This window comes from Lacerta agilis, chromosome 2 (genome assembly GCF_009819535.1).
Source record: "Lacerta agilis isolate rLacAgi1 chromosome 2, rLacAgi1.pri, whole genome shotgun sequence".
Lineage (NCBI taxonomy): Eukaryota > Metazoa > Chordata > Lepidosauria > Squamata > Lacertidae > Lacerta > Lacerta agilis.
Window position 1 is genome coordinate 37438875 of NC_046313.1, and position 21784 is coordinate 37460658.

Genomic DNA, 21784 nt, shown 5'->3' on the forward strand with positions numbered 1-21784 from the left:
CCCACTCAGTTCCACCCCTGAATCCCCAAACCACTGAGGCTCATGACGCATTTGAGACATTTTTAATAACAAATAGATCTGTAAAACCCAAAGGCCTGCAGAAAATAGAAAAGCTGGTATTATTGCATAGGGCAATGTTTAGATTCTCCCCATATTTTTCTCTTCCCCATTACCTGGTACCAAAATAAATGCCGTCACAAAACAGCACATCCTTTCACTAGCATCATTAAAGCTATCTCTCGGTATAGAATAAATACTTTTACCTCTAAGATTCTCCCATCTGATCTATCCCCCTCTCTCTCCCCCACCCTTCTAGCCCCATGGTTCACAATATCCCTGTTGCATCTTCCTTCCCAGGCAAGGCAGTGGTGTCACTCAGCACCCCTTGAGAAACTCCTTGTGAAACAAGCACCAGCGAAACTTTCCAGCAATCTACAGATCTTTCCAAAGGCCCTGGCACCTCCAGAGCACCCAGGGTTGGCACTCTTTCAGTACTTCCACATGAAATCACGGGCTAGTTCAGAAGCTGGATTCGGGTACAGCTAGTCTCCTGCCCAGAGATGCTGTGTGGTATCTTGCCCGCTGGAAAGTGCCACAAGAAACCCCCTCCAGAGTTATTGGTGGTGTGTAACCCTGCAAGGAGACATTGTTATTTGCCTTGCCAAAGGAGGTTGACCTGCTCAGCAGCCAGTCACTCCTCCCCTTGCTGCTGCAGGAGCTTTGAGCACGTTTGATGTCCAACTCAGAACGGCAGATCCGCCCATTGGGCAGCCCCTCCGTGCAGCCGCGGCCAAGGGCAGAGCCAACTGCTCTGCTGCCCGTGATAGAACTCAATGTACCATTGGAGAGAGATGCCCGGGAGGATGCCATGGCTGGTGGCGCAACACCATGTCTCTCAGACTCACTGTGTCTCTTGGGGTCCCTCCGCAGGAAGCCAGCTCTGAAGACAGCCAGCTTCCCCTCTGGCTGCTTCTCGCCCTCAGTGTCCCTCTCCCCAACACAGGGCATGAGCTTTTGGTCCTGAGCTCCTCTGCTCTTGGGCTGGTAGTTGGATGGGGGAAGGTTTGTCCCAGTGCGCAAGGTCCCATTGATGTTCACTTTGCCCATGGGCTCCTCATCTTTCATTGGAGGTACTGCGCTGAGAGAGAGCACCAGTTTCTTTGGAGTCCGGGGCTGCTCACCTACATCCTCCTTTGGCTTCCCAGCTCTTTTAATGCTGCTTGTGTTCTCCAAGCTGGTGGGCACTTTGCCAGCGCTCTCTGTGGTGCCCACGCCCGCGATAAGAGGATTGGGCTTTGCTTTGGCGACCGAAGGCCCACTGTCCTCCCCTTCCTTGGTCATGAGGGGGACAATGGACTCATTCGTGAACCGCGGTCTGCGGCCCGACTCCAGGTATTCCACGAGTTCCCCAGAAGGCTCTGCTGGCCATTCTTTGGACATGAAGGACCATCGCAAGGGCACTGGCTTGGGGGCTCCCAGTTTGGCCTTACTGGGGGAAGCTTTCAGGCTGATGCTTCTGCCTTGAACACCACGCACCAGGGGTCGTGACTCAAAGCCACCTAGAAAAGAAAATTAAGGTGGTTGGGAGGGGCTCCAGTTACTCTCTAAAGACAGAGAAGTGACGCATACTCCCAACACAGGAATGTGTAAGCTTGTTTAGCAAAATAGTGATGACGTTGCCCAGACTTGTACTCTTGGGCCTGAGTGTACATTAGAACTCCTGAATTCTTCTCAGGCTCAGATTTTAATCAAAGCTAACCTTTCTCAAATTCATCTCCTTTTTACTCACCCATTAATCCTCCAATATCCCCCACCCCTTAAAAAAAAAAATCCTATTTATATGGCTGCTGGTATTATGACAGCCCTTGGGGAAAATTACACATCCTGGTTGCTGCACACCAGGCACTAGAAGGTAGATATATCCCTCCTGATTTTAGCAAACATCAGCACCATCAGCAGCCAGGTAAGTGAAAGAGGGAGGGATGGGGAAGAGGCTTGGATGACGTGTTGGGGGATGAGTTCCAAAGAGTGGGGAGCTCAGTCTGAATGCGGACCGGCTTGCAAATAAGCTGTTTCTCAATTCTAGCAGAAGCAGCTTGGTTTCATTCCAAGCCAATTGATTTGAGATTCAGAGGGGTGGGAAGCTTGCCCATCATCTGGATACAGGATGAGCTGGGCAAATGGAAGGACCAAACACAGAGCTGGAGATTGGCTCAAAAGGACTGAGGCACATTTGCCAATTTGAAGTTGCTTAGCAGTGCGCTAGTTTGCATTAGCAGATGCTAGTGCAAGAAAAGGCATAGGGAACCATCCCTGGTTGTGCAACAGATGACTACTGTAGTCCTGATACTCCTGTGTACTGGTGCACAACAAGCTTCCACTAGCACAACTATTGCACTGCAATTTGAATTGCACAAGCTTTATATTCATCCTGACACTAGCAGAACAGTCCATTGGTTGCCACTGAGAGCCATTCAGCAAAGGGAGCACCCTGCAAGCCTTGTCAACACTGACAAAGGCTAGGGACCTGGTCTGTCAGCTGCAATGAGGTGGACTTTGTACTAGAAAGCCTAAGTGTATTGTGAGCAGCATAGCATAAATCAGGCACCTTTCTCTGGGCAGCTGCTGGCATTGGTGAGGGTAGGTGAGTCCGGCATTTTTGTCAGAGATGGGCAGGTAGCAGAGCTCCGGGACACCAGGCTCTCTCGCTTGCTGTTTCCGCCGAGGCGTGCCAGCCAGTGTTCCGAGACAGAGGAACTGGTGGAACCTGCAAGAGAAATCCACAGAATTAAAGTGTTCTGGGGAGAGCCTTCCACCAAGGACTCCCCCGAAATAGGTGCAGCTGTCAAAGTCAGACAGGGATTACGGGAAGCAGCAAGCTTTGCACAACCAGAGGTCCAGATGGGCCTTCTCTTGGTCACCTAAAACTGCCATGTTGGGCATTTAGGACTAGGTTGGTTGGAGTGAGGTAAGCCAAGAATTTGTTAAGCATTACAAACCCGTAAAAGCAACTAAAAAGCTAGATGAAGTGAGACAGTGGAAAGGAGAAAATTATTGGCTGACATATTGAAGGGGGTATTTGCTTTAGGGGGTATTTGCTTTAGGGGGGATTTGCTTTAGGGGGGATTTGCTTTAGGGGGGATTTGCTTTAGGGGGGGACCCACCCAAATTTCACATCCATTTTCATGTCCAGAGACTTTTTGTGTTGCTTTGAAAACCATGCTTCAACAACAAACCAAAAGCAAGCACACCCAATATACATTGTGAAAAGTGTTGATGACACTCCAAAATGGCAACATTTCTGTTAGAAAAATAACCTTTTCTTTTCTTTTCTCTTTCTTTCTTTCTTTCTGTTTCTTTTCTTTTGTGTGTTTTTATTTAGATTATTTTATCTTTGATATTCTAAAAAGATATTGGGTATTTGATATTAACTTTTGCATATCTTTTTTCAAACTTTAATAAAATCTAAAGGGGGGCGGGAAATAACCTAGTGGGTAGGAAGGTTGAAAGAAGTGGATTTGAACTGGGACTAGCTCTGAAATCAGCCATGCTGTTTCCTGAGTTTTGGAGAAATGGATTGGCTCTTTCTCAAGTCCCTCTCCTTTTTACTGGGGGGGTGGGGAGGTCTGAAACCCTTGGGCAGTAGAGGCTTGCCCAATGAGTCCTGCAATTGTCTCACATCAAGGTAAAGCAAATTTACAGTGACTTCTTTTGGACTGAATGAGGCCCACATCCTTGACTTACACCAGCATGAGTCTCAAGACTCATGCTCTGAAATCCAATACAGTGTTCTGTTGGAAGTTTGTGTGTCTGTCAATTCCACCAGTAAATGACACAGAACAGATAAAATGCCCAGAACAGTGTCACTGTACAAGTTAAGCACTGTTTACGCACCTCTAACAGAGCTTCCACCAGACCAGCTTGGAACCACACAGCGTCTCTGGTAGAAGAGGATGTAAGCACCACGAGTGCTGACTTCATCCTCCAAGACAGGTTCTACAGTGCTGTCATCATAGCTATACCAATGACCATCCAAGGTGTTGCGACAGTAGGCTGGGGACAGAGTAGACAACCACATTAACGGAGACACTGGCTGGTGGGACTGAACTTCCTCCAAACGTGGTGGATTATATTGAAGCTGCTGTGAAAGATCCTGACCACTCCTATTGATTATTCTCAGATGGAGGGCTTCAAATGCATCTGTTGCAGGCGTGGGGAACCGTTGACCCTTTCAGATTTTGCTGAACTACAACTTCCGTCATCCCTGACGATTGGCCGTGTTTTCTGGGGTTGGGAGTTGTAGTTCAGCAACATCTGGGGGGCCAAAGGGTTCACTAGAGGGAGGAAAAGTTGCTGGACAGCAGGATAATTTTTCTAGCATGTGATCAGGCCAAGCAGGTAGTCTGCAAACAGAATTGGAGCTTCACATTCATTTCCTGCTTGATAAACTTACTTGTATCCACATGCCTGTGATTGTCTCACACAGGGACATTTATTGCCATGTATGGTATCCAGCATCCTAAGAATCTCAGGCCTGGATTCAACCGCCAGCACAAGGGCTGTTCTGCTAGTGCAAGGATGAATATAAAGCTTGTGCAATTCAAAGTGCAGTGCAATAGTTGTGCAAGTGGAAGCTTGTTGTGTACCAGGAAGTATCAGGACTACAGTAGTTATCTGTTGCACAACCAAGGATGGTTTCCTATGCCTTTTCTTGCACTAGCATCTGCTAGTGCAAACTTTTTGTTGTTGTTCAGTCATTCAGTTGTGTCCGACTCTTTGTGACTCCATGGACCAGAGCACGCCAGGCACGCCTATCTTTCACTGCCTCCCACAGTTTGGCCAAACTCATGTTAGTAGCTTCGAGAACACTGTCCAACCATCTCATCCTCTGCCATCCCCTTCTGCTTGTGCCCTCCATCTTTCCCAACACGAGGGTCTTTTCTAGGGAGTCTTCTCTTCTCGTGAGGTGGCCAAAGTACTGGAGCCTCAACTTCAGGATCTGTCCTTCCAGTGAGCACTCAGGGCTGATTTCTTTAAGGATGGATAAGTTTGATCTCTTTGCAGTCCATGGGACTCTCAAGAGTCTCCTCCAGCAAACTAGTGCACTGCTAAACAACTTTAAATTAGCATGACATTGAATTCCTTCCACAGCCTTGGTTTCTTTTTTTCTTTTTTTCAAAGGAGATTTCTAGTTTTCTAGCTCTGAAGATAAACCTGAACGTGTCTGGAAGAAATGAGATAAGAAGTGCTTCCAGGGCGTGAGATTGCAGCACCTTCTCCTGCCCCGCAAGTAGCAGAAACAAAATGAAATATACCGTATTGGCCTGAATATAAGCCACACTTTTTTTCCAAATTCCGACCGTTAAAAGTTAAAGTGCAGCTTAAATTCACCACCTTACAAAAATTGGCTTTCAGAATATCGCTACTGAAACAGACATACAGTGGTACTTCGCAAGACGAATGCCTCGCTAGACGAAAAACTCGCTAGACGAAAGGCATTCGCTAACGAAAGGGTGACTCGCCAGACGAATTTCCCTATGGGCGCAACTCGCAAGACGAAAAATTTTCGCGGTTCCCCCCCCCCGTCAAACCGCGCTTCCCCCGTCCGTGCTTCGCAAGGCGAAATTTTCGCTAGACGACAGCACTCGCAGAACGAATTAATTTCGTCTTGTGAGGCAGCACTGTACAGTAAAACGGAACAAAAAAAAAGTTTTATTGCAGATTTGCAATTTGCGGGCCAATGCGGTATGCAGAGCAAAGACCTAAATGCAGATTCATTTAACAGAGCTGTCAAACTTCCTTTTTTTGCAATGGGAAACAGCGCTGGAATAAGGGAATTTCCCGCCAAAAAAAGGGAAAGTTGACAGCTATGTCATTTAACTATAGTAATCAATGCCCCGCTGGGCTTCCCATCTCTTTGGGGCTTCCTGCGCCCTCACTGACACCCTCTTCAGGCTCTGGGGAGGGTCTTTTAGCTTTTTCCTGCCATTTCCAGGTTTGAATTGAACGATTTACTTATTTCCAAGTGCCGCACGTTTATGGATTCACGAGTGAGCAAGGGGACACCTGTATTCATTTTGCAGAATTCACCATTCCTTGGAGCAGGATTTTTTTTTTAATCTCCCTTCTCCCACAAATCCCAGCAAACTACTCTCCTTCAGCAGCAGTCGCCCAGAGTTATACCGACTCTCCTGCACTTTCCCCACCCACCAGGGGAACACTCACCTGTGTAATGCCCGCCCTGCATGCTGCCGTGGTGATTGCAGACGGCATACAGGTCGTAGAGGAAGTTGCACTGGCCGCTTTCCAGCACGGGGTGTTTCCAGGGGCCCCACTTGCTGCCGCGGTTGCGCTTGGCCACGTGGGGAGCCATGTCAAGCCCGCGGAGGGGGAAGTGCACCAGCGTGGAGAGCTTGTGGCGCTGCTCGCCCACCTGCCGGAAGCGCTTCAGGTGAATGATGAGGATATCGGGCAGCGTCCATAGGCTGAGCTTCACCATGCCCTGCTGGAGCACCTGGCAGTGAGGGCAGCGCCAGGCATCGTCAGGGGCCAGCTGCGGATGGGGGGGGGGGAGAGAGAGAGAGAAAGAAAGAGAACAGAAAACAGACACCAGGGGCTTTGTCAGGTTTAGACACTGTAGCGCAGATTCAGCAATCACTTGAATGAGAGGGGTGGGTGGCAACACTGCTTGATGGGCATATTCTACCAGCAATCAATTAATTCCCCCCTCTTCTATGCACCCTTGTTAGTCATGTTAAATGTAGGACACCCCTGAGCCAAACAGAGTCTGGGAGAACAAAATGAGCACTCCCATCTCTATTGTTCATGCTGTTGCTGTTAATTAAATTTCTATTCTGCTCTTCATCCGAGGATCACAGGGCAGTTTACAATATGCACAACATAGTAACAAACAAAAACAATCCCCACCCCCCTGCAGTTTAAAAGGCTATATATAGTTTAATTAGCCAAAGGCTTGGGAGAAGAGGAACCTTTTTGACTGGTGCCTAAGGATATGTATTGGGGTGCCAGGCGCGCCTCTTTGGAGAGAGCATTGCAAAAGCAAGGAGCCACTGCAGAAAAGGCCCCTTCTTGTGTTGCCGTACTCTGAACTTCTCATGGAGGAGGTGGCTCGGGTGATGATCGCAGGGTCTGCGTTGTTTGCCATCTGCCAGTCAGTAGGGAGAGACCTGCTTCAGTTGTTTCCATCGCAATTGAGTGCCCATGTGGTTTAGTGTCAGGATAAACCCTGGGAGACCAGGGTTCAAATCCCCACTCAGCCATGAAGCTCACTGGGTGACCTTGGGCCATTCACTGCCTCTCAGCCCAGCCTACCTCACAGGGTTGTTGTGAGGATTAAATGAGGATGGGGAGAACTATGTACACCACCTTGCACACCTCAGAGATAAATGCAATAAACGAATGATAAACAAGCTGAATCCCAGCATGTCCTTGGCACTCATGCGGGGATACCTGTTCCTCCTTGGTGTAGAGCTGGAAGCATTCGTCCAGGGTGCAACTATGCTGCTGCTGGTGGAGCTGCTGCTTCAGCCTCACGCTTTCTGCATCCTCAACCACTTCTTCCTGGATGTTGCCAAACAAGCTGCAAAAATGCAGGTGGGGGGGGGGTGTCAGCAATGGCTTGGACCTGATCATGACTCTACTATGGATAGGCAAATGGGTCCACATAATGATGTACGCATGCCCAAGCCAAACCACCTGTTCCTCTCAACTCCCATCCAGAGCTTTAATCCATAATATCTCTGACCAGTTGGCCAGAAATTGTGTGAATGGCATGTATCTGCCCTTTGCGTGAACACAGTCTAAATGCATGAGCATGGGTGGTTTTGAGGGGGGGGGGGGGGTGCGCGCCTTTGGTGAAAAAAGGGAAATTAGAATTGAGGGGCTCTACGACCGGAATTGGCAAATTGTGCTGATGCAGCAAATGCCCCGTTCAGTCCAGTTCAGGGATCTGTCAATGGGGGAGGGGGGGAGATGCAGTGCGGTGCAAACGCCATTTGAATTTCAGGGGGGAAAACAACCAGACTGAAAGTCCTTTAAGGAGCCACACTTGTGCCCACCATGATGGCAGGCCAGGGAGATTTAACACAATGTACTTCCAACGCACACTCACCATTCCTTGGTGCTCACATCCCACTCGATCACCAGCTTCACATGTGCAGGACCACCAGGACCACCAAACTGAAGCGCTCTGCGGGAAGATGGAGCCATTAGATTTATGCTGCAGGCTCCAATGCAAGTAGCCTTGAATGTAATGATTCAGACAGGTTTATCCCAGAGAAAATGGAGAGTCCAGTTAGCCCTGGAGAATTGAATAAACCCATTGAAATTAATGAACAGGACTAACGTAGGTCCATTAATTTCAATGGCTCTGCTCTGAGATGTGCTTAGTTGGATAAAACCCATGGTTTCAAAGAAGCTTCATCTGGTGTTCCTTTGCTTACTGAGACACTTGCAAACAGGGAAAGGGAACAGTGCACCAGGAAGTATCTAAGCCTCTGTTACTGCCACACATTCCATGTCACTTTGACCTGTGGGGCTTGTCTCTGAAGATCCCCAACTCCAAGCTGCTTTGGGAGGGTTTGGCAATTAATCAGCTCCTGCTTCTGGGATCCTGCTATGGAGGTTTGCCTCCTCGAAAGCCTCATATTGTCTTGTTTCATGCTTGTGCAAAGGGCTGCAGTGTGGGCATTATGGAAACAGACCCTAGTCTGCATGAGGTCCAATCCGAGCGCCTTCTGGCAGTTCCCTCACTGCGAGAAGTGAAGCTACAGGGAACCAGGCTGAGGGCCTTCTCAGTAGTGGTGCCCGCCTGTGGAACGCCCTCCCATCAGATGTCAAGGAAATAAACAACTATCCGACTTTTAGAAGACATCTGAAGCAGCCCTGTTTAGGGAAGTTTTTATTTTTATTTTTGGTGTTTTAATTGCTTTTTATTGTTATTACTATTCTGTTGGGAGCTGCCCATAGTGGCTGGGGAAACCCAGCCAGATGGGCGGGGTATAAATAATAAATTGTTGTTGTTGTTGTTGTTGTAAACTATGGCCTTTCCCCCTTTGTCCAACTCCCTCCCAAAGTATTTGGAATTCTGTGCATGTCTTCAGTGCTAGGGCTCAACCCGGGAGGAGGTAAAGTAAGACTGAAGAATTCATCTCTGACTAGGTGCAAAGTGCCATTGAGAAAAAAACACGCAGGCAATAACTGCAAATCTGAAATGAAGAACTAGGGTCCCCAGATCAGGGATCATGGCTGCTCGACTCCTTGGCAGGCTTTAAAACTAGGGCACATTTCTTTCTACAGATTAACCCCAACGGGAAGTAAAGCCTCTTTGCCGTCACATACAGATCACAGAATTGTAGAGTTGGAAGGGACCCTGAGGGTCATCTAGCCCAACCCCCTGCAATGCAGTAATCAGGTGTCATGCTGTCACTAGTGCACACCTCTAGCCATCTGACTACTTCCTTATTACAAAGCCCTGTGACCCGTTGGTGGGTCTGCTCTTCCCCACAGCAGCCACGATGTCCCCATTTTTGCCTTAAGACGCTCAGGCACAGGAGGCCTACTTGCATAGCTAGCAATAGGTTCAAGCACCTGCAGCCCTAAAGGGCAAGGATAGGGGCAGGCTAGGCTCATTGCTCCAATTCAGACCCGGCAGAAGAGCCGAAGTTGAACTTTTAATCTTCCCTGCAGCAGGCAACTCCCAGCCCCAGCCTGGTGCTGTGGTGTGCCCATACACACAGAAGATATGCTTAGGTTGGGTTCCTGCTTCTTTCCGCTTAAGCTCCATGCACCTAACTCCCCGACAGGGAATCCCCATAGAAGCCTTTGGGGGCAAGGGAGCAATGCAATTAGTAAGGGTTGTGGGCACATACACACGCATGGCGACAGCAGTCCGATTCACTTCTCTGCTTCCAGGGGAAATTATCTGAGCTAACATTATCTTTGACTAGATCCAGCTAGCAGCGGCAAGGCATTAATAATTCATCGGCCCTCCGCGATGGCTCGACAGTGATGCACGTCCGGCTGGGCACTGCCGCTTCACGACTGCCAGGCCTGGTGCGCAGCCTTGGTGCCGGCGAGTTTGAAAAGCAGGGAAGATGCCACGGAAGGAAATTAGCTGCCCTGGGTATCTATTGTTCAGTTCAGTTCAGTTTTATTACAGCAAGCGCCGCAAAACAACACAACTCCAACCAAAAGGCGAGCAACATCATCATAGGGGGACAAAATCCAAAAGGCCAGAGGTAAAATAGCACTAAAAAGAATTTATAGTATATTATTCAATAAAGAGATTTACATTTTCTAATAGCGAGGGTGCAAAATTTGGCCACAGCGTAAGATACTGAGCTCGAAGAGTCTTCTAAAAGGAATTTACGCAAAATTTCAGGAGAAAATTCCAAATAATATTGCAAGGGTATAAATTTTGATAAAAGGGGTAGTATAAGACGAGATCGCTCTTCACTATAAAGTTCACAAAATAGAAGAATGTGAGTAACAGATTCCACCTTATTGGACATGCATGGACAAAGACGCTCATGAATTGGTACCCGCAAGAATTTGCCATGCAATACAGCTGTAGGCATCGCCTCAAATCGGGCTCTTCCCTGCTCTTTCGATTACAGGATCCCTCCAGTCACTGATTCCTAGCAGTATCTCTGTGTTAGATCTCTTACCTGTCCACCGCTGGATGATAGAGAGGCCAGCTGTCCTGGGGAGAGAGGTAGCTGCAAAGCGCAGAACCACCAACCACTCGCACCTGGAACAGGCTCGGAGTAGCCTGAAAAAGACAAAGGAAGGGGAGAGAGAAGGAGTCAAAGACTCTGCTAAATCAGGGGCTCAGGGTGGGGCAAAAACAATGAGGCAGCTGCAGTGTGGGAAGAGCGCTGTGTGGCTAATCTTTTGTGATAATCCCATATCCTTTGGGAGTGAATCTAGGTGTCTCTAGCAGATTTTCAGTGAGTAACTATGGAATGGTTAACACAGTCTGTTACTTCTGCAAGGAAGTGGGCTGCTGCCCCTCTTTAGCAATTGCAGGAAAAAACAAGAGTGTTGAACCTGACTATGCTGAGATGATTGGATAATTCTGTTGTTGTTGTTTGTTGTTGTTGAGGCACACATTTCTCTAGTACTCAAACAGTTCACTATGGAGCTCATTTCTCAAAGACTCAAACGGTCCACCATGCAACAGTATCTCAGCTCCAGCCAGGGTGACCACCAGTGCTCAGGGACGATGTGAGCTATAACCAAACAACACCTGGAGGGCTACAGATCCTCTTCACAGCTATTTCTTAGGCCCACCCACTCTAAAGTCAGGTGTGTGGCTAGTAGACAATGAAACTCAGAGCATCCTTTTCTATCAAGGGGGGGGGGGAGTTGAAAAAAGAGTGGCAAAAGAAAGCTTCCTCTAGTTTTCCAGTGCATGCTTATGAGCGGAGCTGTGATTTCCATTTCCATTTCCAAACAGAAATAGGAGGTGATCAGTATTGTGGACTAATTAATCTAACACAAAGAGTGGGGGTTTGATAACGCACTTAAAGTAAATTGCATGTTCACACAGGCAGATGGATCCCATACAACGACGACCATCTCACTTGTCTCCCGCTCCATCCGAAAATTGTCTAGCATTCCACAACCTTTTCCCCCTGGTGCCAGTTGCAATTTCCCTGTTGTCATACAAATGGACTCATTTACCCCTCCTTCCCGCTCCATAATGCTGTTTTGTCATTAAAAGCAGGTATGATTAGCCAGTACATTCCAAATTTCATTATGTTTTGTGTCCAGCTCCCTCGTCTTCTTGACAGAGACTGTAATGAGACCTGATGAGGGGACAAATATGAATCCATTATCTTGACACTGTTCAGATTATAATCCACCCATCCCTTAGACAGGTGTCAGAAAGAGTGATTTGCCCCACCCCACCCCAGCACCGCTTGTATTGGGGATGGGAGCAGGGAGTAACCAGCAACTCTGACCTCCTGCTCCTCCTCCCCACCTCATCCCTGGCTTCTGCCAGCAAGAGTTGGTGTCACTTCAAAATTAGCTTCATTACATTCCTATCCTCATGGAGCCGAGGAGGCAACAGCAGACCCCACGTTTATAGATCAGCCAATGAAACCGTACATTGCCATGAACAGAATGCCGCATTGGAAGTCCAAAAAGCTCAGAGAAAAATAGGCTGAGTCTCTGGAGTGAGAACGACAGAGCCTCAATTGTCCACCAAGCAGGGTCCAGGGTACCAGAAAAAACACGGAGGACATATTTGACGAAGGTCAACTGATCAACATCAGAGTTCCAGGAGACAGTATGTTCCAGGCCAGCTGATATTTACTGGATTCCTCATTTCCTTAGTGTAATACAAACAGGACTTCCCACTGAGTGCTAGAGGCTTACAAGCTCATTCCTCCACATGACATAGGACCCTCGACACACTGGGGACTGGAAAGGACAACCTCTCATTGGAACAGGTATCTGCAACCCCTGTTCCACCTGTCCAGAAGTTCAAGACTTCATAACTGGGTCTCACCACCAGCCCTGAGCAACAGGTGTTGCCTGGGCATTTCAAAACATACATTATGCAAATTGGTTAGTTATGTTGTGTAATACTTTGCTTCTGTTAACCAGGAGAGAGCCAAATAGTTCTGCAGGGTGCATATGCTCTGCCCCCATGCCCACTGGAAATCTTGATCAATTTCCCTCTACTACTCCACCCCAATTTAAGACATTTCATGATATTGCTGAAACTTTGCTCTCCTTGCAACCATGCAAGCTAGAAACTCCAGACAGGCATTTTTAGGAGGAACCCAATAACAAATTTTGCAGGGTCATTCTTATTCAAAAAATCAAACACCCTTAGCCCTGCCTTTATCTATCTCGCTTTTCCTGACATGCTTAAGGATTCCCCCCTTTTTTTTACTCCCAGTCTTGATATACAGGAAAAAATGCTCTACTCTTGTGTCACTTGCTTCTCACTTTTCTTATGTCTGGTCTTCAAAGTTACAGGGCAGCAGAGCCACCCCCGCCCCGCCCCCCACTTATTTGCCTCCAAAAGGTCAGCTGGCTCCATTGCCTGCACTTCTATAAATATCCCTGGGGTAACCATGAAGGCAGCAGAGGGCCACAGAGTTAATTAAATACCTGCATGTTTTAATTAAACCTAATTTAATGAAAACAGCTCTTTGGAACCAGGAACCCAGAACAAGCTGTGTTAAGTTACAAGGGGGCTTGTTAGCTCCTGATGTATTCAAAAGATGGCAGGGTGGGGGGGTGTATAACTGAGACCCTGCACTGTACTAGGCAGCCTCTCCTAACAGCAGGAAGGGGAGGGTGTGTGAGTGTCACTTTGTGATCAATACCCATTGACAGCTTTACCTACCATGAACATGCTTAATCCTCTTTTAAAGTTATTTGATTTGGTGGCCATCGTTTCATCGGGTGGGTGCAAATTCCAGTTCAACCGTGTGCTATGTAAAGAAGGACTTCCTTTGGTCTGTCCTGAATCTTCCAACATTCAGTTTCATGGAATGTCCACAAGTTCTAGTGTTTAGGGGGGGAAGATAAAACTTGCCCCATGTCTATTTTCTCTTTATACACTTCTATCACGTTCCTCCTCTTCCTTGGCTGTCTTTTCACCGTAAGCCCCCTTATCCAACTCTACAATAACCTTTATGAGAGTTGTCTTCTGCTACTAGTTACCAGCAACGCTGATTTCCTGTATACATGTTGTGGAAACAGCAATGAACATAGATGTCACAGTGTCCCTGGTCAGGGTGCTCACAATAAGCTACAGCTGGGGAAATTGGTAGGAGATGAAATCCCCACAGTGAAGGAGAAAGGCTACACCTGGTCATTCCAAGTGAGCTTTCCACCTTTAGCCTTTTCTATCCTCTTTTTTTAAAAAAATCAATCAATCAATCAATCAATGCCTGTTACCTAGGTCCATTTTTCTTGTTTTGCCACTAGTAGTCACAGATATGGTGACAGAATTATGGTGCTGGAGGAGACTCTTGAGAGTCCCATGGACTGCAAGAAGATCAAACCTATCCATTCTCAAAGAAATCAGCCCTGAGTGCTCACTAGAAGGACAGATTCTGAAGTTGAGGCTCCAGTACTTTGGCCACCTCATGAGAAGAGAAGACTCCCTGGAAAAGACCCTGATGTTGGGAAAGATGGAGGGCACAAGGAGAAGGGGACAACAGAGGTTGAGATGGTTGGACAGTGTTCTCGAAGCTACTAACATGAGTTTGGCCAAACTACGAGAGGCAGTGAAGGATAGGTGTGCCTGGCGTGCTCTGGTCCATGGAGTCACGAAGAGTCGGACACGACTGAACGACTGAACAACAACAAAAAGTCACAGATATGCCCATCCACCCCCCGACTGATTCTTCACCTTATTAAAGCCTTTGCTTCCTCAATATTTTCCTGGGCACTGAACACACCCAGTTCCTAACACCACATTATCAGGAAAGAAGATGACAGCCATTTGCATGAGACATGGAAGGCCAGCGCTGTGGATAGCTCAGCTGGTAGAGCACGAGGCTCTTAATCTCAGGGTCGTGGGTTTGAGCCCCATGTTGGGTAAAGGGTTCCTGCATTGCAGGGGGTTGGATGACCCTCATTGTCCCTCTACAATTCCATGATTCTATGAGGTACTTTCATGCAACTGACAATTACTAGGGGTTCTCATTGTGACATGTTAAAACGTCACAAGTTTGCCCCTCAGGAGCTTGTCATGGTCTGGTTATTTACCTGTGTTAATAGGTCTGTTTGCAATTAGAACAGCCTACCTTCAAATCCTTTGGGGACTGCACAATGCTCTGTGAGCTTTACAGGGGATTTCAGCTCTTCTGGGCTTGGGCTACGCCATTGATTTCTCCTTGGAGGAGAAGAGGCTCTGTTCCACAACAGGGAGCAAAATCCTGCCCTCAGCTGTACAGGAAAGCCCCATGGCCCACTGAAGTTCCGGAAGCTTCTACAAAAACCCAGACACAACCTGCTCCCTTTTCCAGAAGAAGGTGTTTTTACATGGTGAATTCCACGCTGGCAGAACGGCCTGCCTTTGCGTCGCAACATTTGCCTGCTTCTGTGAGTCTTCTCACCCGTCACATTTCAAGGTGACGACCACAGGGAAAGCCTTCCCGCTCGAGCCCTCGCGCAGTCTTTGGGCCCTCGTGCAGCAGTTGGCTTGCTCGTTTCGGAGCTGGTTATTATGAAGCCAATTCATTAAGACTTCATGGACCGCAAACCTCCACTCGCTGCCTGGCCCTCAGCGGGGAAAACGTCTTGGCTCTCAAAGCCTCCTTGCAAGGGGCACGGTCTTGCTAGGTAGCTCCATCTTAATATTTCATGTCAAGCAGCTATGGGATGGCTCCCTTGTGGATGAACCGTGCTGCTGGCTCACCACTCTCCGTGACTCTTTTGCAAGATGAGCTGCTGCTGCTGCCTTGACAGGGGAATGTGTGTGGGGGGGGGGGGGAATTGCAGCGCACACAGCAGAAATGCCCAGTTGCTCTCACTTGTGCAGGCATTTGCCATTAAAGGACAGCTCACTATAAACACGCAGCCTGTGGCTGGTGACTTTTGCTTGGTGCTTTTGTAACTGCATTTAACTACTGAAATAAAATACCAGTTACAAGTCTATTACATGTACCCCATTGATGCCAGATGCTCAAAGCAAAGCAATCTGGGGGAGGATCTGGTGAATATTCACTTGAAGCCAAATTCAGAATCACAAATGGAAACATAGGAAGCTGCTGTACTGAATCTGACCATCGGTCTGTTTAGTTTGGTAAACTGACTGGCAGTGGCTCTACAGGATTTCAGGCAGTAACCTTTTATAGCCTTTATCTGGAGATGGCAGGCCCTGAACTTGGGTCACGCACAGCATGCATTCCACCCCTAAATTACAGCCCTTCCATCTTATAGGGTGGGTCCAAATGAAAACAACTAAAAACCACCCTGATTGTTTTGGATCTGTGCGGATAACTACTCCATGCAGGAAGCTGTTCCCATGGAAAGATTGACCATGTCTAAAATCCAATCTTCCCTATCCACTGCAAATTCCATAGGCTTGAAGAAGCCTGTTAAGCGGCTGCACATACCAGGATCACGACATAAAGCACTCTGCATGTGGTCAGATTTAAAAGGACAGCCGTGTGCTATTTGTTTGCTTGTATTTATTTTTCAGCCCACTCTTTCCTTGCCAAACCGTCCCAAGCAATGCTTGACTTTCGAGTCCATCCTAGGAGACACATCACTGGGAAGGAATGAAGGTAGCCAAGTTTTAGTTAGACAGGTGGAATGAAGGTAACTTGAAGCAGCATAAACTGTGCACGTGCTAATGGCATGTTTTAAGGCAGCTGCTGGGCTCAAGAAGGATGAATTTGTCCCCATGCCCTGATTCACTGACCAGGCGCATTAAGTAGGGGCATTATTTTCTTCCGAACAGTTCATTACTATGGGCCACCAGACAATGGACTTGCACAGATCAATGGGAAATGCTACAGTCTGCAATAGCAATATATTTCTTTCTGCTCTTCCAAAAGATAACCAATGGAGGAGAATGAATGATACACTGCAGGCTGCTCACCTTCATTTATAAAATGTACCTGGAATTTCTGGGGTTTTGTGGGTCTCAGGGGAAAACAGAATGTCCTGGCAATCATCTCTCTACATTTAGAATTCTCTCTCATTGCCCCTTTCTTCTTACTTTGAAGCATACCACTTCATGGGTTGAGTCCGGGAGCCCCTATTCCCAGGCCTTATTCCCGAAATACATGAAGTGATAACAGAATTCCACTGAGAGTGTGCAGAGTGTTTTTCACTCACTGCTGTGTAAGCACAGACAACCCATAAGCACACTAGGATAGGTGAACAAGCCATGATGGGAGTGGTTTTCCAGAGAGAACCGAGGTACCAAACGTCACATTATATAAATGAACAACTGGACTTCCTATAAAGACTTTGGGATGCTGTAATTGAGGTAGCTGTAATGATCACAGAATCATATAATTGGAAGGGACCCCCAAGAGTCATCAAGTCCAACCCCCTGCAAGGCAGAAATCACAATTAAAGCATCCAAGACAGACAGCCATCTAACCTCTGCTTAAAAACATCCAATGAAGGAGAGCCCACCACCTCCTAAGGGCATCTGTTCCACTGCCAAACAGCTCTTACTGTCAGAAAGTTCTTCCTGGTGTTTAGTCAGAATCTCCTTTCTTGTAACTCAAAGCCATTGGTTCAAGTCCTACCCTCCAGAGCAGGTGAAAACAAGCTTGCTCCGCCTTCCATGTGACAAGCTTGTTTGAAGATGACTATCATATCTCCTCTCAGTCTCCTCTTTCCCAGGCTAAACATACCCAGGTCCTTGAACCATTCCTCATAAGGCTTGGTTTCTGGACGCTGATTGAAGTAGAACATTATTTTCTGCAACACCCACATTTGGAGCAATGGTTAAAATGGCTTGCGGGAGGCAAGGAGAGTCTTGGCATCCAGTTCATGCTACCCTGAGGCCCCTGGTGCTGATGAGCACAAAACCACCACCCTCCACTTTTTGTCACAAATTACACTGGAAATGATCGGCTCTGGAGATGAATCTGGAGAGCACCTCTTCCAAAAGGGAAGCCTACTGTTTTCAGTGTTCGACTAGATAATTTAGCTATAGAAGCTGAAATAATAATTAAAAAATAGCAGTACTATATGCCTGGCACATCTTCTTCCAGACAACGGCACACAACACTTCACAGACTGCAAAGAACCACATCAACTTGCTATCCGTAAACACAGGAGAGGCAGGCAAGAGCTGGGCCACACATCAGGATCAAACACTGGGAAATGCCTGCTGTAGCCACCGGTTCTTCTACAGCTACCCTCTCCATGCCTTCAGCAAAAAGATGAGAGCGCACCCCCGGTCACAGTGTTCACAAGGGGCCAGCTTAGTCATCCCTTCCAATTACCTTCCTGAGTACATCGCTTTGCTTCCACACCCATATATATGAATGGTGTCTACTCGCTCCTATGAGAAAAAGTAGAGGGCTGCACCTGGGACAAACTGCTGTGCGGCACTTCCGGACTACCACCATCACCGCCAATGCAGGCACAGAGAAACACCATGCAGGAGTCCCTGCCACTCCTCATAATGGCAGCTCATTGTGTACCAGTGGGAGCTCATGGAGGGGTGGGGTGGCAGTGCCAGTGGCAGTGGCATCGGCATCCTCCCAGAGATGCTCCTCAAAAGGAGGTGAGGAAGCAGTGGTGAGGTTGAGGGACAGTTGGGACAACAGCCCTATACACATACCTCTGGGGCTGCCACTGCTGCTGCCCCATACCTCCCCTAACCTTGCAGCCACCATCTCACTTCACCCCATCCCTGTTCCCAGTGAGCACATCGCTTTGCCGGAGGCTACCACTGCTTCTGCTGTCCCAGCCAACATAAAAGGGAAAACATGAGTCCTTGCCAAACATTCAGCGTGAACACAGACGGGAGGAAATGTCTATTTATAAACATACAACCCCTGAGAATGCTTTTTTCCCATTCAGTGCAAGCAATCGGCAGTGTTTATTGCCGCAGTTTTTATTTCCAAATGTTCGGTTTGGAAGAAACAGAGGGGATTAGGAGGCCGGAAGCAGGATTCTCTCCCCTCTGAGAGTACTACATGGTGTCAATCATGCCAGGGAAAAAGACCTGCCAAGCATCTACAATTGACTACCCTGGATCTGGATGCAATAATCAATCTTCATTTTGCACAGGAATTTAATTTTAGGTCCCTTGTGGCAACCAATTATGATTTAATAAGCTGTAATTTAATTAAAACGCTACCCACTTAGAGCAACTCCAAAAGGCAAGTAACAGACACAAAAAATATAACACTTAACTAAATCATTTTTCCCTATGAGGAATTTAGTGTCTTCAGAACTAGATCAAAGTTTATAATTTGTCGCTGTGCCTTCCTGTAAGTAAGCCCGAGTATGTGTAATGGAAATAAAGCACATTTTCCCCTGCCTTCCTTTCCTTTCCCTGTCCTTTCTTTGCTATTGCCATTCTATATTCCAGTTTGTAAGCCTCTTGAGGCAGGGACCTGCTCTCTTATATAGAGTAAAGCACCACGTAACACCAATTCTATGCAACCTTCACTGGCTGCCAGCCAGGGCCAATTTAAGGTTCAGATGTTAACATTAAAAACCCTAAACAACTTTGAGCCCAAATACTTTGAAGGAGTACCTCTCTTGGTACCTGCCAGCCAAGGTGCTGAGATCTGCTGCCGGTGGGGGGCGGGAAACACTGCTCATGATCCCAAAACGCAGGACAGGGACTTTTCAGTGGTGGCATCCTGCCCATAAAATGACCCCACCCAGGATGTTTTGGTTGTCACCCTCATTACTGAGTTTCTGACAGTCGTAAGACACATCTCTTCACTCGGCCAGCATGGTGTAGTGGTTAAGAGCGGTGGACTCGTAATCTGGTGAACCGGGTTCGATCCCCAGGCCTCCACATGCAGCTGCTGGGTGACCTTGGGCTAGTCACACTTCTTTGAAGTCTCTCATCCCCACTCACCTCACAGAGTGTTTGTTGTGGGGGAGGAAGGGAAAGGAGAATGTTAGCCGCTTTGAGACTCCTTCGGGTAGTGATACAGTGGGATATCAAATCCAAACTCTTCTTCTTCTTCTTCTTTCTTTTCTTCTTCTTCTTCTTCTTCTTTTCTTCTTCTTCTTCTTCTTCTTCTTCTTCTTCTTCTTCTTCTTCTTCTTCTTCTTCTTCTGTCTTTGGGAGAGTTTGATGCTGTTCTGCATTGGTTGGTTGCAATAATTAAGGGGAAGGCCAGATTATTGTTCTACACTACTACGTTTTTGCGTGCTTCAGCGGAACTTATTGTTTAATGATATTTCTTCACACTGCCCCATGATCCTTGCTGATGAAGGGTAGTTAAGCAAATAAATAATTTGAAATGGAAAAGAAATGTACAAATAACTACAGTTACAGCCCAATAATTGCCCACAAGTGGAGGTAGTTTCCCCTGCCCCATCATGATTTGTGACTTGGGAGAGCGATGGCTGCTTCCTAAGGGATTTGGGGCTGGGGTAGGATGACCCAAGAGCTCCCTGGCATGCTTACTGACTCTTGGCACTCTGTTCCTGCTTAAATTTTGCTGTGAGTACAGTATGTTCTGTAATAAGCTGCTGCCCTTCGAACATTGCATCTCTCCTACTGCCAGGAGCAGGAGAAACAGGGCAGATGCAACAGTGCCTGGATCAGGGGCGTAGCAAGGTAAATTGGTACCCGGGGGCAAACATTTTTTTGTCAAACCCCCCCCCCCAGGCATGGGAAGGTCAGGTGGTACCCGGTGTGGAAAAATTCTTGTCAACCCCCCATTGATCCCCCCCCCCCCCGCAAAAATGTTTAAGTTATTTCATATTTTCTTACAAAGGAATAGTAAGTAATTTAAAAAAAACTTTTTTATATCCCACCCTCCCCGGCCAAAGTCGGGCTCAGGGTGGCTAACATCAGATACATAACATTGGTATAAAATCAAACATAATTAAATTGCCTCACATCTCAAATCAAATTAAAGTCTAGTTAGATGGCTTTCCACAGGTTAGGGTTGGGAACAGTAAGTGTTCTCTGAACTGAAATTTTCAGCCTTCATAACATAGGAAACAGCCAAGTGAACAGCTATTTTGGTGGGAGGAGGGTCAAGATATTAACCGATAGGCATGAAATTTCAATATATAGCTATATAATCCCTAGTATAGTAAGATAAGACCTTCGGAGCAGGCATTTAAAAAAAAATAATCAAAAAAAAATTGTTCCTTAATAATTTTGTCACCCCCTCCATGATGGAACACGGGGCGGCCCGCCCCCCTTGCTACGCCCTTTGCCTGGACAGCAGGATGGACTCACCTGTACTTGGGCCTCCCTTCTCATCAAATAGCGCATTTTGCCCAGGATGCACTGCTGCAGCTGATCCCACAACATGGCTCTGTCTTCCCGCATCAGTAAAGGAGGGGCCAAACCTGAAAAACACATTAGAGAATTGCTGTGGGTTGTGCAAGAAACTAGCCTTCAGGTGCCTTTTGCTCACTTAGTGATACAAAAGAAGCCACTCGCTGGCAGAGGTATCTAAATTTTAAAGTTACTTCCCAATGAAATGAAGGGTGGAATTCAACATCACATTAATTTGATCGTGCCAGCAGGGACTTATTTCAGAATAGCCGACTGCCAGAGTTCAGCAAGAAAGATGCTCTAAATTTCCCACTTCTCCTGCTCCATCACTCATCATTTTGCCCAGGCCCATTGCTCTCCGTAAAATACAACTACATTTCAGGTGTCAGGGTATAACAGAGCAGCATCACTGAGGTTGGGGTGATATTCTTCCCAGGCTGCTACCCAAATAGAATGTTACCATTCAGGCGACCCTCTGCAGACCCTGGACAATGAGCAGCCGGCAAACTAAAGTCCCATTGCTGTTCTTGGGTAGGAAAAGAGCATCCTGCACTTAAGCCACTAATATAAATGCCTGCACTTTTTAAAGCATTCACACAAGCGTGCTGCTTGACCTGGGGAAGGACCGTAGCTCAGTGATGGAATATAACCTTCCGTGTATAAGGTCCCAGATTCAATCCCTAGCATCTCCAGGAAGGCTGGAGGCGATCCCTGTCTGAAACCTTGGAGGGTCACTGCCCATCAGTGCAAACTATACTGAGCAGGATGGATTCAGTGGTCTGACTTGGTATAAGGCAGCTTCCTATTTCCCCTATGTTTGTTCAGCCAGTTCAC

At 47.3% G+C, this 21784-nt stretch overlaps 1 protein-coding gene across 1 annotated transcript in view; it reads right to left on the bottom strand.

The window, feature by feature from the left end:
• Positions 1-46: 46 nt before the first annotated feature.
• USP43 (ubiquitin specific peptidase 43) overlaps positions 47-21784 on the bottom strand; it is an 84153-nt gene continuing 62415 nt past the window's right edge. Inside the window, exons 8-15 of the mRNA XM_033139557.1 lie at positions 20909-21044; positions 10689-10792; positions 8132-8209; positions 7471-7600; positions 6226-6553; positions 3895-4053; positions 2609-2767; positions 47-1559 (exon numbers count right to left, since the gene is read on the bottom strand). Coding sequence (XP_032995448.1) covers positions 520-1559; positions 2609-2767; positions 3895-4053; positions 6226-6553; positions 7471-7600; positions 8132-8209; positions 10689-10792; positions 20909-21044 — 2134 coding nt within the window. The 3' untranslated portion in view covers positions 47-519. The remainder of the gene's footprint in view (positions 1560-2608; positions 2768-3894; positions 4054-6225; positions 6554-7470; positions 7601-8131; positions 8210-10688; positions 10793-20908; positions 21045-21784) is intronic.